The sequence below is a fragment of the Rhinolophus sinicus genome, chromosome 17 (assembly GCF_057876585.1).
Source record: "Rhinolophus sinicus isolate RSI-liver-muscle chromosome 17, RSI-T2T, whole genome shotgun sequence".
Classification (NCBI taxonomy): Eukaryota; Metazoa; Chordata; class Mammalia; order Chiroptera; family Rhinolophidae; genus Rhinolophus; species Rhinolophus sinicus.
Genome location: NC_142517.1, coordinates 101,492,696 through 101,507,239, shown reverse-complemented (window position 1 = coordinate 101,507,239; position 14,544 = coordinate 101,492,696). Strand labels below are relative to the sequence as shown.

The 14,544-nt window shown below is 34.6% G+C and overlaps 1 protein-coding gene across 7 annotated transcripts in view; it reads right to left on the bottom strand.

Moving 5' to 3' along the window:
* The window catches only part of HLTF (helicase like transcription factor), a 47,690-nt gene extending 33,400 nt beyond the window's left edge, over window positions 1-14,290 (bottom strand). For 4 of the 7 annotated variants that reach the window (XM_019748825.3, XM_019748827.3, XM_019748828.3 and 1 more), the window contains exons 1-7: window positions 14,060-14,276; window positions 12,692-12,899; window positions 4,239-4,405; window positions 2,947-3,080; window positions 2,284-2,381; window positions 960-1,034; window positions 597-788 (exon numbers count right to left, since the gene is read on the bottom strand). In XM_019748825.3, coding sequence (XP_019604384.2) covers window positions 597-788; window positions 960-1,034; window positions 2,284-2,381; window positions 2,947-3,080; window positions 4,239-4,405; window positions 12,692-12,899; window positions 14,060-14,079 — 894 coding nt within the window. In that variant the 5' untranslated portion in view covers window positions 14,080-14,276. Of the gene's footprint in view, window positions 1-596; window positions 789-959; window positions 1,035-2,283; window positions 2,382-2,946; window positions 3,081-4,238; window positions 4,406-4,859; window positions 5,032-12,691; window positions 12,900-14,059 lie in introns of those variants that run through there. The other 3 variants (XM_019748829.3, XM_019748831.3, XM_074333898.2) reach the window with 2 other exon arrangements.
* Between the last annotated feature and the right edge of the window lie 254 nt (window positions 14,291-14,544).

The following is a 14,544-nucleotide window of genomic DNA, read 5'->3' as shown; positions in this document are numbered from 1 at the left end:
GGCCAGACACTAATGAGATTTGCAAAACTAAAACAATGTCGGTCTTTTCATCAAAATTGCTTTTGTTTTGGAGTACTTTTCATTTAAAAATATTCTATTTCTGTTAACAAGTAATACGTTAACTGTTGTTTTAAAATTAATATTTAAAATTTTTGTTTAATGTCTAATACTATAAATATTTGTAGGTATATTAACAGATATAACTCACAAAAGCAAAAGCTCTTTGGGATCCTCAATAATTTTTAAAATTATAAAGGGTTACTAAGACCAAAAAGTATAAAAACTGCTGGTGTAAGAAATCATAAATGTATGTTCAATACTATGTATATCACAACATTTGTGAAAGACTACAAAAAATTTGTGAAACATGTTATTATTACCATTAATTATTTTAATTGCACCTTAATCAAAAAACAAACAAAAAAACTTAACCATTATTTTAAGTGAAAAACCATAGGAAAAACTGTGTTCTACATTGGAAGCGAAATCTAGTCCCCAACTAGCACCAACATATTCCTATCTCTATCTACTTCAAAATTACTTTCTATAAAATCATGACAAAATAAAATTTTATTAACTGAAGAAAAAAATATTACCAAACCCATATCATCAGCTAAAATGCCTCCATGGACATTTTCTGGTCGATCCTTCTCAGAAAAATTGGTTATTGTGTTATAGTATAAGTCACTTCGCTGTTCCCAGAACGGTGGAAGTTCTTTACTGTTTTCCCGTGAAACCATCCAAGCTAAAGCTTGTTTTTGATGTGGAAGCAATGGTGTTTCAATAGCCTATAAATAAAAGGAACGTCATAAATAGAAACACAATAAGCTCTTTCTTTCCCCCACACAGAATCTGGAAAACAGTTGATCTTGTGATTAAAAAAACAACAACAAAAGTATCGATTAACAGCATATTTTTAAATTCCAAATAGTTTTAAATAGAAAATACTGGCTCAGTACCTCAGCTGGTTCCATTTCATGGGTTTTATCATCTTCTTTTAAATCTTCAAACAATTTGTCAAATTCTGTTTTAAGCTACAACAAACAGCAACAAGAAACATTATGAAACAAACCAATTAAAATAATAATTAAACTTAATTCAGGAAGTTAAAATCATTTAATTAACTAAAAAGAATTGAATACCAAAAGATACATAAATGAATTCTTTGAGATAGTACACTGCTCATGGAAGGCAGAATGAGTAAATGCTTTAGGTGTAAAAGGTAACTGTGTTACAGTCACAGCTGTTATAAACAAGCTGATATATAACTTTGAGCAATATACTTAACCTTTATGGCCCTGTATCTTATTCCTGTAAGATCAAAGGAATAAACTAGATTTAGAGTGTCTGTAAGGTTCCTTCTGCCACTGAAATTCTGTGATCCTATTATATAGTTGTATTCAAAGCATTTTGGCAGATCCTACCAGGTACATTTGACTTTTTTTCAGTCAATGACATTTTATTTATTATTACTGCAATAAAGAACTTGCTGTGTGTTATAAAATGTTAGGATGATTTCAATCTTATGCTACTTTAATTATGGTTCTTTAAATTGACCCAGTCAAATTTTATAGCAATATATACGTGTTATAATTACTTTCGTAAATTAGCACATGAATGCATAGCAGTAGCACAGAAGAAATCAGGACAAAGTTAGGAGAGATAACCTGGAGTTTACCCACCAGACACAGGCTCAAACACCTCTAACAATAAGCAAGCAAAATACAGTAACTACAATTACCATATAAAAAGGCTACGGATGGGTAAAGACAAAAAAGTTTTTGATGTAACGTGTAGGTTGATTTGTATTACTTTATTTTACATCCTTTTTTCCCAAATTAACTCAGCATAACAGTATCCTGAATTACAAATTAGACAAAGTAAGAACTAAACTAATGCCAAAGTTTGGAATTAATTTTTTAGCACTGCATTTGCAAACTTACTGTAAGCAAGAGTTAAGTTTCGAGCTTCAATTTTTAAAAAATATTTGGACATTCTAAAAATTTCAAATACAGAAACATCAAAACATTCTAAAACAGCCCATGCATATACAGTAATGTATGTGTTTTAATGTATGTATGAATATGTATCCATGGATATATTCTTTATCACTTTTTACATAAATTATTACACTATATATTCTATTTACGCATTTCATAACTTAACAACATATCTGAACCTAACTAATGCTAGCACATACATATTTATCTTATTCTTTTAAACATCAATTTTCAAGACTTAAAATTCTCTTTTAGATTACAAAAAAAAAAAAAAAGAGCGTACCTGTTCAGCTGTCATCTGTACTGCAGCATGAACTGGCATACTATAGCTTGGCCCAGCTCTTCCAGAGCTCCAACCACTTTCCAAACTGAATCCTAAAGCTATAATTTACAAAATGAAAAGAATAAAATCACCAAATGAAATAAACTATCTTTTAGTAAGTACATTTTAAAACTTGTAGAATAAGCTACAGAATAAGCTACATTAAAAATTATCTTAATGTATTTGAAAGTTTTTTTAAGCTAAATCCTAAGTCATTTCAAAAACACATTATTTAAACAATTCCACATCATTTGAACAAACTCTTGCCAAATAAACAAACAATACTTTTTCATTCCTTATTGCGATTCTTATTGTCTATAATTTATCAAAGAGAATGTTTACAATCAAGGACTTTCAGATATTATAATTAGGGGAAATTCAGGGAGGGACTGACTACAGGACCTCCTTGTACATTTGTGTATTTGTGTGTGTGTGAATCTATAATTGTTTAAAAATAGAGAAAAAACTCAACTTAAAAAGACTCCAAAAAAAGTTATAACTTAAAGTCCTCAGCATAAATTAGTTTAGCCAACCAAACTCAAAGTATTACTTAAGAGAATAAATATTCACAATCCCTGCATTCTTACAATATCAAAATAACAGTAGGTTAAACCCTAAACTTACTTTTTTGTGCAGGACCCAATTTAAATCCATGTTTCTTCAACTGATCTAAAACTGCTTTTCTATTTTCTTCTTTTCCCCAAAGACTCATAAGCAGAGGCATGGTAAAGGCATTGTTTGCACCAAAAGGAACTACCCTATTGTATTTAAGAAGGAAAAAAAGTGGGAAATTAAAAGTGTCATTTTTTTCCTCCTATTAAGAACTGACTATTAAATATTCTAAGTGTTGTATTCCAATTTTGCACGGACATAATAGGGAGGAACAAGTTGAGCAGACTAGAAAGACAGAAAAAGGACAGGGAATAGGATCAACAACAATCAGAAGAAAATAGTGCTTTTTAGGAACAGAATGCCAGAAAAAAACTGAGAAGATGGGATAAATTAGTGTAAATACAAGGATAGCCTATAAATAGTAAGTTTAATTGAGAGGGTAAAGCTTTTATTAACAGAACTGAGGGTAGCACTCTATTCTGAGTATGGGGAATGATTTGCAAATATGTTTCTAATCCAGGATTCACTATAAATTTATTCTCAATATTTCAAAAACTTGATGAACTGAGAAACAAGTACATAGGTGAGAAGACACTGCTGAGCATTAATCTTCCAAACTCATCTTTTCATATCCCAAACATTCCACACTTAAATTGAGATCACAAACACAAATGCCTAAAAGAGAAAAAGTAACAAAGTAGATCAGGAGTTTAAAAAAAAGGAAGAGGTGGTAGAACTGGAAGAGTGTAGCCCTAGACAAAGCAACAGTTGCCTCTCAGCAGCAGTCAAATGATGTCATGCAGAGAGAAGGGTCCAGCATTACTAGGTCTTCCATTTAAAATCTTCAAAAATACTTTTTATTATTTAGGGGAAAAATTAACATGTATGAAATCTAGACTATCCGGATATTCTAACATGGGGAAAAAATTTTAATTTTACAACACTGTGTAAGCAAAATGAAACTCGCCTACATCTGATCACAGGCTACCGGTTGACAACCTGATTTAAACAAACACTTCCGAACTCCCAAATCCATGGACTCAAAGGTTTGGAAAGATGGTGTGGACTTCCTAATATCTAAACCAAAGTCTATTTTTCTCCATAGTAATAATTCAATAGGAAAGTGAGGCAATAGCTATTTGATGGCTAAGGTAGTGGAGGCAGATGAGAGGAGAATTAAAACATTCATTGAACATGTAATGAAGGTACTGATAAAAGTTGTCAGGGAAACTATAGAGACTCTTAACAAATTCAAAGACCACTACAACTGAAAATGACTAAAACTAATCTCTGAAGTACATTACCCTTCAACTTGTGCCAATTTGTTGTCCATGATATAGGCCAAAGCAGCTGCAAGATCTTTCTTTAAATGTCCAACCTGATTTCCATTCACATTGTTTACTTTAATTGCATTCTTATCATAGGGATTATTGGGTTCTCGTTGTAATGCAACCATTTCATTGTTATTAACCTAATAAAAATAATGAACAGATATTATAAACAATAAACATACAATAATAGCTTTCTTCATAATACTTTATCTGGGATAGCCATTCTTTTTTTTTTGTGTTTTTTTTTTGTTACAGTCATACCTTGTTTTATTGTGCACTTACTGCGCGTCACAGATTTTTTTTTTCTTTTTTAGTTGTACTTTTTATTTTATTAGTTTCAGGTGTACAAAACAATGTATTAGACATTTACACCCCTCACAAAGTGATAACCCCATCCCCAAATCTACTACCTATCAGACACCATATACAGCTGTTACAGTTCCATTGACTCTATTCCCTATGCTGTACTCCACATCCTGTGACCATATATACACACACATGTATATTTATGTATGTGTGTATATATATATACACACACGTGTGTGTATATATATATGTAATGTTAAATTATAGCTGACATTCAATATTATTCACCTTAGGTTTCAGGCGTACAGCACGGTGGTCAGGCATCTACACTGTACATGGAGTGGTCTCCTAATAAGACAAGTGCCCATCTGACACCCTACAAAATCTTTACAACATTATTGATTATATTCCCCAAACTGTCTTTCATATCCCCGTGGCAATAATTGTGACTACCAATTTGTGCTTTCTAATCCCCTCACCTTCTCCCTCATCCTCACCTCCCTCCCATTTAGCAACCATCAGTATTTTTCTCTACATTTCTGAGACTATTTGTTTAGTTTGCTCTGTTCTTTAGATTCTGTTCTGTTCTTTAGATTCCACATATAAGTAAGATCATATGGTATTTGTCTTTCTCTGTCTGACATTTCATTTAGCATAATGTTCTCTAAGTCCATTCATATAGTTGCAAATTTCTCCTCAAACTATTCCAAAAAATCCAGAAGGAGGGAAGGCTCCGAAACTCTTTTTATGTGGCCACTATCACCGTGATCCCAAAACCAGATAAAAACATTACAAAAAAAGAAAACTACAGGCCAATATCCCTAAGGAACATAGCAAAAATCCTCAACAAAACATTAGCAAACAAAATTCAGTAAAACATTAAAAATATCATACACCATGATCAAGTGGGATTCATTCCTGATACGCAAGGTTGGTTCAATATCCGCAAATCAATTAACGTGATACATCACATTAACAAAATGAAAACTAAAAATCATACGGTCATAGCAATAAATGCAGAAAAAGCATTTGACAAAATCCAGCAGGCATTTATGATAAAAACTCTTTGCAAAGTGGGAATAGAGAGATCATATCTCAACATAATAAAGGCCATACATAATAAACTCACAGCTACCATCAGACTCAATGGCGAAAAGTTAGAACCATTCCCCTTAAGATCAGGAACAAGACAAGGTTGTCCACTTTCTCCACTTTTATTCAACATAGTGCTGGAAGTTCTAACCATAGCAATCAGACAAGAGAAAGAAATAAAAGGCATCAATTCATTTTTTAATGCTTACTGAATAACACTGCATCTATTTTCTTAAACTCATATTTCTACAGAAATATTAAAGAACATATTTAACGATTCTCATAGTATTTTTCTAATTTACACATATTGGGAAGTTAACAAATCCTTGATATCTAAAATATACTATCAAAACTAAATAACAGATTCACACTATTTAACATTTTCAACATCATAACTTCTGAAAACATGTATTCTTTGTTGAGTGCCAACAGTGTTCTAAGTACGTAGCACATAGACTGACTTTTTATCCTCACAACCCTACTGGTAGGTACTATAATTTTCCCCAGTTTACAGATGAAGACACTAAAGCACAGAAAAGTTAAGTAAGTTGCCCAAGGTAATAAAGCTAGTACGTAGCAGAACTAGAATTTGAATCCAGGCGGACTGGTTCCTAAGCCTGAATTCTCCAGACTCTAAAAGAAGGAAAAAGCATTAATTATAAGTAGGAATGGAACTGGAATAGAACATATATACAGACTTCTTTACATGCCTCATTTTTCTGTTGTTGAGAAGTGAATATTTTAAATAATGTGGCAACCCTAGAAATCAGGTTCTTCTCCTTCCCCAGGGTTGCTTGTTGCTGCTGGTTTTGGTAATTGTTGTTTGCTTAGTGACTTTTCTGAATTATCTATTTTTTGTAAAACCCACTCTTTGTTGTGTGTGGCCACTGATGTCTGTACTTGGTTAGCATGGTAGTCTGCTAATGATTGTATTAGAAACAGTAAATCGCCCAGTCTTTACCAAGAGTATCTACGGGCATTTGGGGCACTCCTTCAATACATAGCCAGGAAGTTGACAACTCTGGCTTACCTTTCATTTCCTACTATTCAGACCCTCAAGTTCAGTCAGAGGTGAGAGCTTAGGGTCTTCTCAGGTCTTTCCTGAACATATGCACAGTCCTGGGCATGCATACAGGCCTATACCTGCATATAGCTCTAGACTCCCAGGAGTATGTTTGAACTTTTCAAAGCCCCTATGGACATCTTCTTCCCCAGCTTTTCCTTTTAAGCCTTTTAGTTAATGTGTATTGTTTCTCTGCTTTACACCAGTTCAGTTTACCAAAGGTTTCATAGGAATGCTTATAGAGGAAACCTGTAGAACCTGAGAAACAGTTATAGAGTCTGAGGAACAGAAAGAAAAAGAATGCAAAAATATGAATAGGCCTCCAAGACTTGTGGGACAACAGCAAGCATACAAACATATACATAATGAGAGTTTCAGAAGGGGAAGAGAAAAAGGGATAAAAAGAATAAAGACTATTTGAAAAAATATTAGCTGAAAACTTAAAATTTGATGAAAAACATTAGTCTACATATCTAAGAAGCACAACAAACTGCAAGTAAAATAAACTCAAAAAGATTTAAACCCAGACACATCACAACCAAGCTGTGGAAAGAATCCTGAAAACAAGAGAGAAGCAACTCATTACATACTAGAGATTTTCAATAAGATTAACATCTGATTTCTGATCAGAAACCATGGAGGCTAGAACACAGTGGGATAACTTTTCAAAACACCAAAAGAAAAAACTCAAACAAGAATTCTATAGCTGACAAAACTATCCTTCAAAAATGAAGGAGAAATTAAGACATTTCCAATAAACAAAAACAGAGAATCCATCATTAGCAGACCTGCCCTGTACGAAATATTAAAAGGAGATCTTCAAGCTGAAATCAAAGGACACTAAACAATAACTTGAATCTACATGAAGAAATAGAGAATACGGAAAGGTAATTACATAGGCAAATATAAAAGACTATAAATTTTTCATGTTTGTAACTTTTTTCTCTTATCTGATTTAGGAGGACAAAAAACAATCATCATAAATCTGTGTTGGTAAACATATAACATATATAAAGACGTAATTTGTATAACAACACAAGGGAGTGGGGACGAAGGGAATGGAGCTATCTACAAGCAAAGTTTTTACACACTACTGAAATTAAGTGGCATTAATAGAAACTAGATTCTTATGAATTAAGATGTTAATTGTAACTTCCTAGGGCAACTACCAAAAAAGCAATGCAAAACACATAGTAAAAAAACAAAACAAAAAAACAGGTAATTAAAATGGTATATTAGAAAGTATCTATTTAACACAAAAGAAAAAGACAATAATGAAGGCCAGACCCAAGGACCATATATTATATGATTCCATTTATATGAAACGTCTAAGAGTAGGTAAATCCATAGAAACAGAAAATAAATTAGTGGGTTCCAGGAGCTAAGGAAAGGGAGTAATGAGGAGTCATTACTAACAGGTACAGGGTTCTTTTTGGACAGTGGGGATAGATGCACAACCTTGCAAATATTTAAAAACTACTCCATTATACACTTCAAAATGGTGAATTTTACGGTATGTGAATTTTCTCAATTTCTTTAATTGCCTGAAAAAGACACAGGAAAGCTGTTTTGTCTACTGACTCAAGAGATTACAGCCTGACCAACCAGATTATCACATACTCCTCTCTAGCCCTTCAGAAATATTCTGTGAGGCATAGCTCTGCTCTCTCCCAGCCCACCTCCCTTTTGCCACTGCCTTTTGCATAACCTTCCTTAAACCAGATTATGCAAATCCCAAAAAGTAGGGTAAAAAAACTAAATTTTTGAGCATTTCATTTTAAACAAGATAATTAGATAATAGTCATTATTATACTGATCATTTATTAAAATTAGATAACTGTCATTTACTATAGATGATTGCTAACTATGAGTAGAATTTAAAATAGAACACATACAGGCCAAAATGATGGAGACTATAAAAACAAAGAAGACATGGTCCAACCAGGAAGACAAAAAAGGACATACGAGGTGTGACAAAAAAAAGTTCAGTGAATGTTTAAATTTTTAAAAATTATATTACAGTAAAAGACACATTGCCATTAATCCCCCTCAAAATACTCCATGTAGTTTCAAACACACTTATCCCATCATTCTTGCCACTTTCTTAAACAGTTCTGGAAGTCCTCTTTTGTGTCTTTAGTTGTGCTGTCATGGCTGGCTCGATGTCCTGAACTGATTCAAAACATTTTCCTTTCATGGTCATTTAGACTTTGGGGAAGAGCCAGAAGTCACACGGTGCCAGATGCGGTGAACAAGATGGATAAGGACACACCATAATGTTTTTATATGACAGAAATTGCCATACCAGAAGTGATATGTGAGATGGAGCCTTTCCATTGTGATCACAAAAATACAGTGAATGCTAATGCCAAGTGTCATCCAATGGAAAGGCAGGGATCTTCATACGGGAAGCGGTGTGTCGCTCCTTAGCAACAGTGTGTGACAAGTTTCAACTTGTTGGGTGCAATCAGTCAGGTGTGAGCTACAGTTGAGAGAACGTGTGTTTTAAAATGTGCCGTAAAGTAGGGCAGCCAGTTAGCTCAGTTGGTTAGAGCTCAATGCTCTTAATAACAAGGTTGCCGATCCCCACATGGGCCACTGTGAGCTGCACCCTCCACAACTAGATTGAAACAACTACTTGACTTGGAGCTGATGGGTCCTGGAAAAACACACTTAAATAAATAAAAGTTTTTAAAAAAATCAATAAATAGTGTGCCACAAATCATCCTCCATCATGACAATGTTCCGTGTCACACATCACTTCTGGTACAGCAATTTCTGTCAAACAAAAACACTATGGTGTCCTCATCCACCTTATTCACCAGATCTGGCACTGTGTGACTTCTGGCTCTTCTCCAAAGTCAAAATGATTCAGGACATCGAGGCAGCCATGACAGCGCAACTAAAGACACTCACAAAAGAGGACTTCCAGAACTGCTTAAGAAAGTGGCAAGAATGACGGGATAAGTGTGTTTGAAGCTACGTGGAGTATTTTGAGGGGGATTAATGGCAATGTGTCTTTTACTATAATAAATTTTTTAATTTAAGCCTTCACTGTATTGTTTGATCACACATCGTATAACAAGAAAAATTAAGAAAACAAAAAGACAGAATTAGAACTAATTATAAAAGTGTTTTTAAAAAAGAAATAATCTAGCTTGTTATAAAATAAAGACTTTGATGAGTCAAGAATTAAAATATTTAATTATAAATTTATGGAAAGCACATTTAAAAAGAATTAAAAACGAGCAATGCCAATATTATATAACAAAACTTAGTAAATACAGCCAATGCAGTACTTTGAAGAACATTTAAAAGATTAAATAAAATGCTTTTATTATTAAGTAACACTAAAATAAAATGTTCAAATCAAGAATCCAAATATAAAATAAAATGAATCTAAAGAAAACAGAGTAACAGAATATAAAATAGAAATCAATGAACAAAGAATAATAATAATCATAATAAGGTCCAAGAGAGGTTGCTTCAAAAGGTGAAACAGATAAATCTCTATCAAGGCTAATCAATAAAAAAGAACAGACACAAATGTATAACACAAAGAATGGAAACAGGAATATAACCACAAACAGTTAAAATATTTTTAAGTATAAATGATTACAATGTACAACTCTACGGCCTGAAAATCTAAATGAAATGGATGTTTGTCTTTAAAAATATAAACTGCCAAAATTGACTCAAAAAGTATCAGAATTATGCTGAGTTTGAACGAAGCCAGACTTTAAAAGTATATACTGTATGATTCAATGTACATGAAAGAACAGGCTAAACTAATCTACAGAGATAGCAATCAGGTTAGAGTTGTTAAGGCAGGGGCAGGGAGAAATAACTGCAACAGGATACACGAGAAATTATTCTAAGATCAATAAATAGTTATTGTTCTATAACAATAACAATCATAATCTAATATTTCAGTGGTTTAATTTAGAAAACAATGTACATTTTGAAAAAATACCACAAATCAGAAATAGGAAAGCTAAGAGATGGATGTGAGAGCTAGAGAACAGGTAAATATGAAATAAGACTCTGACAGATTTCAGGGGGAAAAAATAAGAAAAAAAACTATTTCAGAATTAAAGACTAAAGTACAAAGAACACAAAAGTAAACAGACCTTGTAAAAATGGTAAGGGAAATAAATAATGAAAAACAGAAAAGTGAAAAAATATGATTAAAAGGATTTCAGAGTAATTAACAAGCATATATATGGCATATGGATATGCAGAGGATATCTAATACAGAGAGAATAGAATGGAGTCCCTGAAAAAAAACAAGCTGTGGAACAAGGCAAACATTTATAATTAAAGAAAATTTTCTGAAATAGAAGAAAAACTTATATTACAGTCAACACTAAAACATACCTTAATGAAACTATTGGACTTCCAATATAAGGAAAAATATCTTTTAGTTATCCAGGCAGAAAAACTGCAATTCATTTATATAGAAAATAAATCCTATTGCCATCAGAATTCCACCAGCAACACTTTATGCAACATCAAGATATCATGACAGAAACTATGGGTCAAGGATTTTATATTCAGCCAAACATCACAAGTATAAACACCCTAAGTTGATACTGAAGTATAAACAGCACAATATACAAATATACAAAAAGTCAGGAAATATTGTTCCTTCGTAAAGAATCTCCTAAACAACACATTTCAACACCTTGCCAATCACAAAATGATCATAGAAGCTCCGATATAAAAAAATATATATACACGGAAGAATGAAAGAATAGACAAATCCAGATCATGGAATTCTTTTCCAAAGAATCTCCTGCAGAACATGCTTCAGACAACCAAAAAATGATTTGAGTGACTTCAACATAAAAAATATGAGGGAATAAAAGAATTGGCATATCTAGAACTTTCCACAGAACAGATGTAGCTTCTTCCACAAACAGACATGAAACAAAGGGAGGGTGGGATTGACTTACAAGCCATAACAATCAAGGCTAATATATGAACTTTATTTTTATTCAGATTTGAAAAAAGGAACTATAAAAACACATTTTTAAATAATCAAGAAAATTGATTATGGGTTAGTTATTAGATGTAATAAGAAATTATTATTAATTTTGTTAAATATGAAAATGACATGTAAGAAAATGAATTTTTTGAGATGCATACTGAATTATGAGTATAAAGTGACACAGTTGGAATTTTTAGTAAGTGATGAAGCAAATGTGCAAAAAATTTGTTAACTGCTGAATCTGAATCATGGGTATATTTAGTTCATTGTATTCTTCTACTTTTATGCATGTTTGATATTCCTCATAATCAATTTAAAAAATAAAACTAAAAGTATATCATCTACATAACAGAGGTAGACTAGACAACCATAATAAAGACAACTATGAGCCAGATACAATCATATATTCTCTAGCTCTGTCTGTCCATCTCTCTCATGTAGACACAATGCAGAGACTAGAGATAAGGATAGACACAGGAAGAAAAACTGGGATACAAATAGTCTTACTACAAAGAAAAAAGACCAAAATTAGACAATTCCGTTATCTAATAGGAGTTGATATTCCTAACTTAAAAATATTAAAGTGTAGAAATGTGCTGAGGGGCAGAAGAGGAGAAAGCAATGGACTGACTTGGAAGTCATTTTGCAAACGTACAACACAGTATCTGTGCTTTTTGGGAAAGTTATTTATCCTTCCTGAGCTTCAGTTCTTCAGTTATAGGAATGGGATAATGTCTTATCTACCTCAGAGTCAATGTAGTGATCAAATGAGACCACATGGAAAAAATTGCTTTGTATATTGTAAGTACGTATAAATGTAAAAGAATATTAGTCATTAGATATTTGTTATCTCTGCCCAGATATATTTCAATTACTTCGAGTAAAAAAATTAACTGCACATATATCACCTAATTCTTATTTTCTAGGTTAATACCATAAATACATCACATTTTAACTATCTAGTGGTATACTCACTACTCCTGTGTAATAGCGCAGTCCAACTACATGACCTCTCAAAGTTCCAAATAAAATTGAGTCTAGCTCTTCATCACTAGTTAGGAAGTCGTCTGGAGGGATAATATCTTGGAATTCAAAACGGGGAAAGAAAGTTGGATATGAGAGACGTGGAAAATTTCCCTGGACTCCGTACTGGACAGTCTGCAAGTACTTCCAAACAGGATCTCTGTTAAAACAAACAAACAATAAAAAATGTAACCAAGTATTTCTCAAAGACTGTACCATATTTACAGGCTAATTGTTTTCTCACACTTTATTTCAACAGATTAAATCTTATGTGGGAACTGCTGTATAAGATTAATAGAGAGTTACTCTGGTTAAAGCAGGGATTGAAGGAAGGGAGAGAAGGAGGGAGGGAGGGAGGGAGTTTTCCGGGAATCCTACCTGTTCAGTGATGCCTCTTCTACCCACGGGTATTCAAAATGAAAACCCCAATAAGTGTTCACAATCTCTTTCCTAGTGATCATCTATTTAAATGGAAATGAATATGATGTTCGTAACATTAATTATATGCCAAAATTTCAATAACTGAGCTAGAAGAGACTTACACATACAGAACTATTATCATACGTGAAGCCATTTCTATCCTTCCAGATAATACATCCAACATCCATTACTTTAATTCCTTCCGAAGACAACCATTATTTTATTTAGGTATCCAAACCATGCCATCATGGAAGGTTGACTCCAACCTTCCCACTCCGGTAGGTTTAAGGGTAATCTCAATCCCTTTATGGATAATTGTTTCAGGAAGGGGCATGTGAAACAATCTGGATACTGAAAAGTAAGGGCAAGTCCCACTGGGGGCGTTGTCTAGGAAGTTTCTCCTAAGAACAGATAGAAGGTATTTCCCTTGCGTTTTCCTTGTGTGTCGAGCATACCTCTTCTGGCTCCTCTGCAAATATATATGTGCACGTCTGTGCATGCTCATAAACAGCACTACTTGGGGACAACGGCTGTCTTACTCGGCCCTTTATTCGGAGCACAATGCCTAGTGCACAGTGGGTATCTACTAGGAGTCTGTGGAATAAGCACAGGTCAAGATGCCTAAGCAGTGGAGCTTTGCGCCCCAAGCCCTTCTCCCCACCCCCAGCCCTTGACAGAGATTTCTCCAAGGCCCTAGCACCCGACTCGCCTGAGGATTCTCCCCATGCCAACCAGGATTATGCCTTTATTTCTCCCGCGGACATATGAGCCACCACCAAAACGAAAACAAGCTGCACAAATCGCACGGGGAACGAGAAAAGTACGCGAGGAAGGTCAGGTTCATCTGGGGACGCCTCCAGGCCATTACCAGTTGCGCCCCACCCCCTCCACCCACATCACCTCTTGAACATCCAGGACATGGCGCTGCGTGGGTGACAAGGAGAACGCTTGGGCGCCCGGGATCGTTCTCGAGCCGCCTCCTTCCAGGGCCTGCAGCGGAGAAGCCAGAGACACCTTGGGAGCGCGGGTGGAAGAGAACGCTACTGGAAGGTAAGACACTGCGAGTCTAGTTAGACGTCGACGCCGTCTCCTTCTAGCAACAATCTGAGAGATCGCCGACGCTTTGTGACTGGCACTGGGAACGTTCAATCACGAGGAGGGGCCTGAGAACACGAACCAATCAGGGTACGGAAGGGAGGGCAACTCCGCCCCGCGCAGCGATTCAAAGACTATGGGCTGGGTCCCGGCTGCTGGGGCGGTTCCATCCGGGTTCTTCCCCGCCCCCAAGGCGGGCGCGCGGGAAAGCCACGCGGCCCTAGCAACCTCACTGCGGTGCCGGTGGTATTTGATTGATTCTCTGTCTCAAAAGAGGAAGACGACTCTCC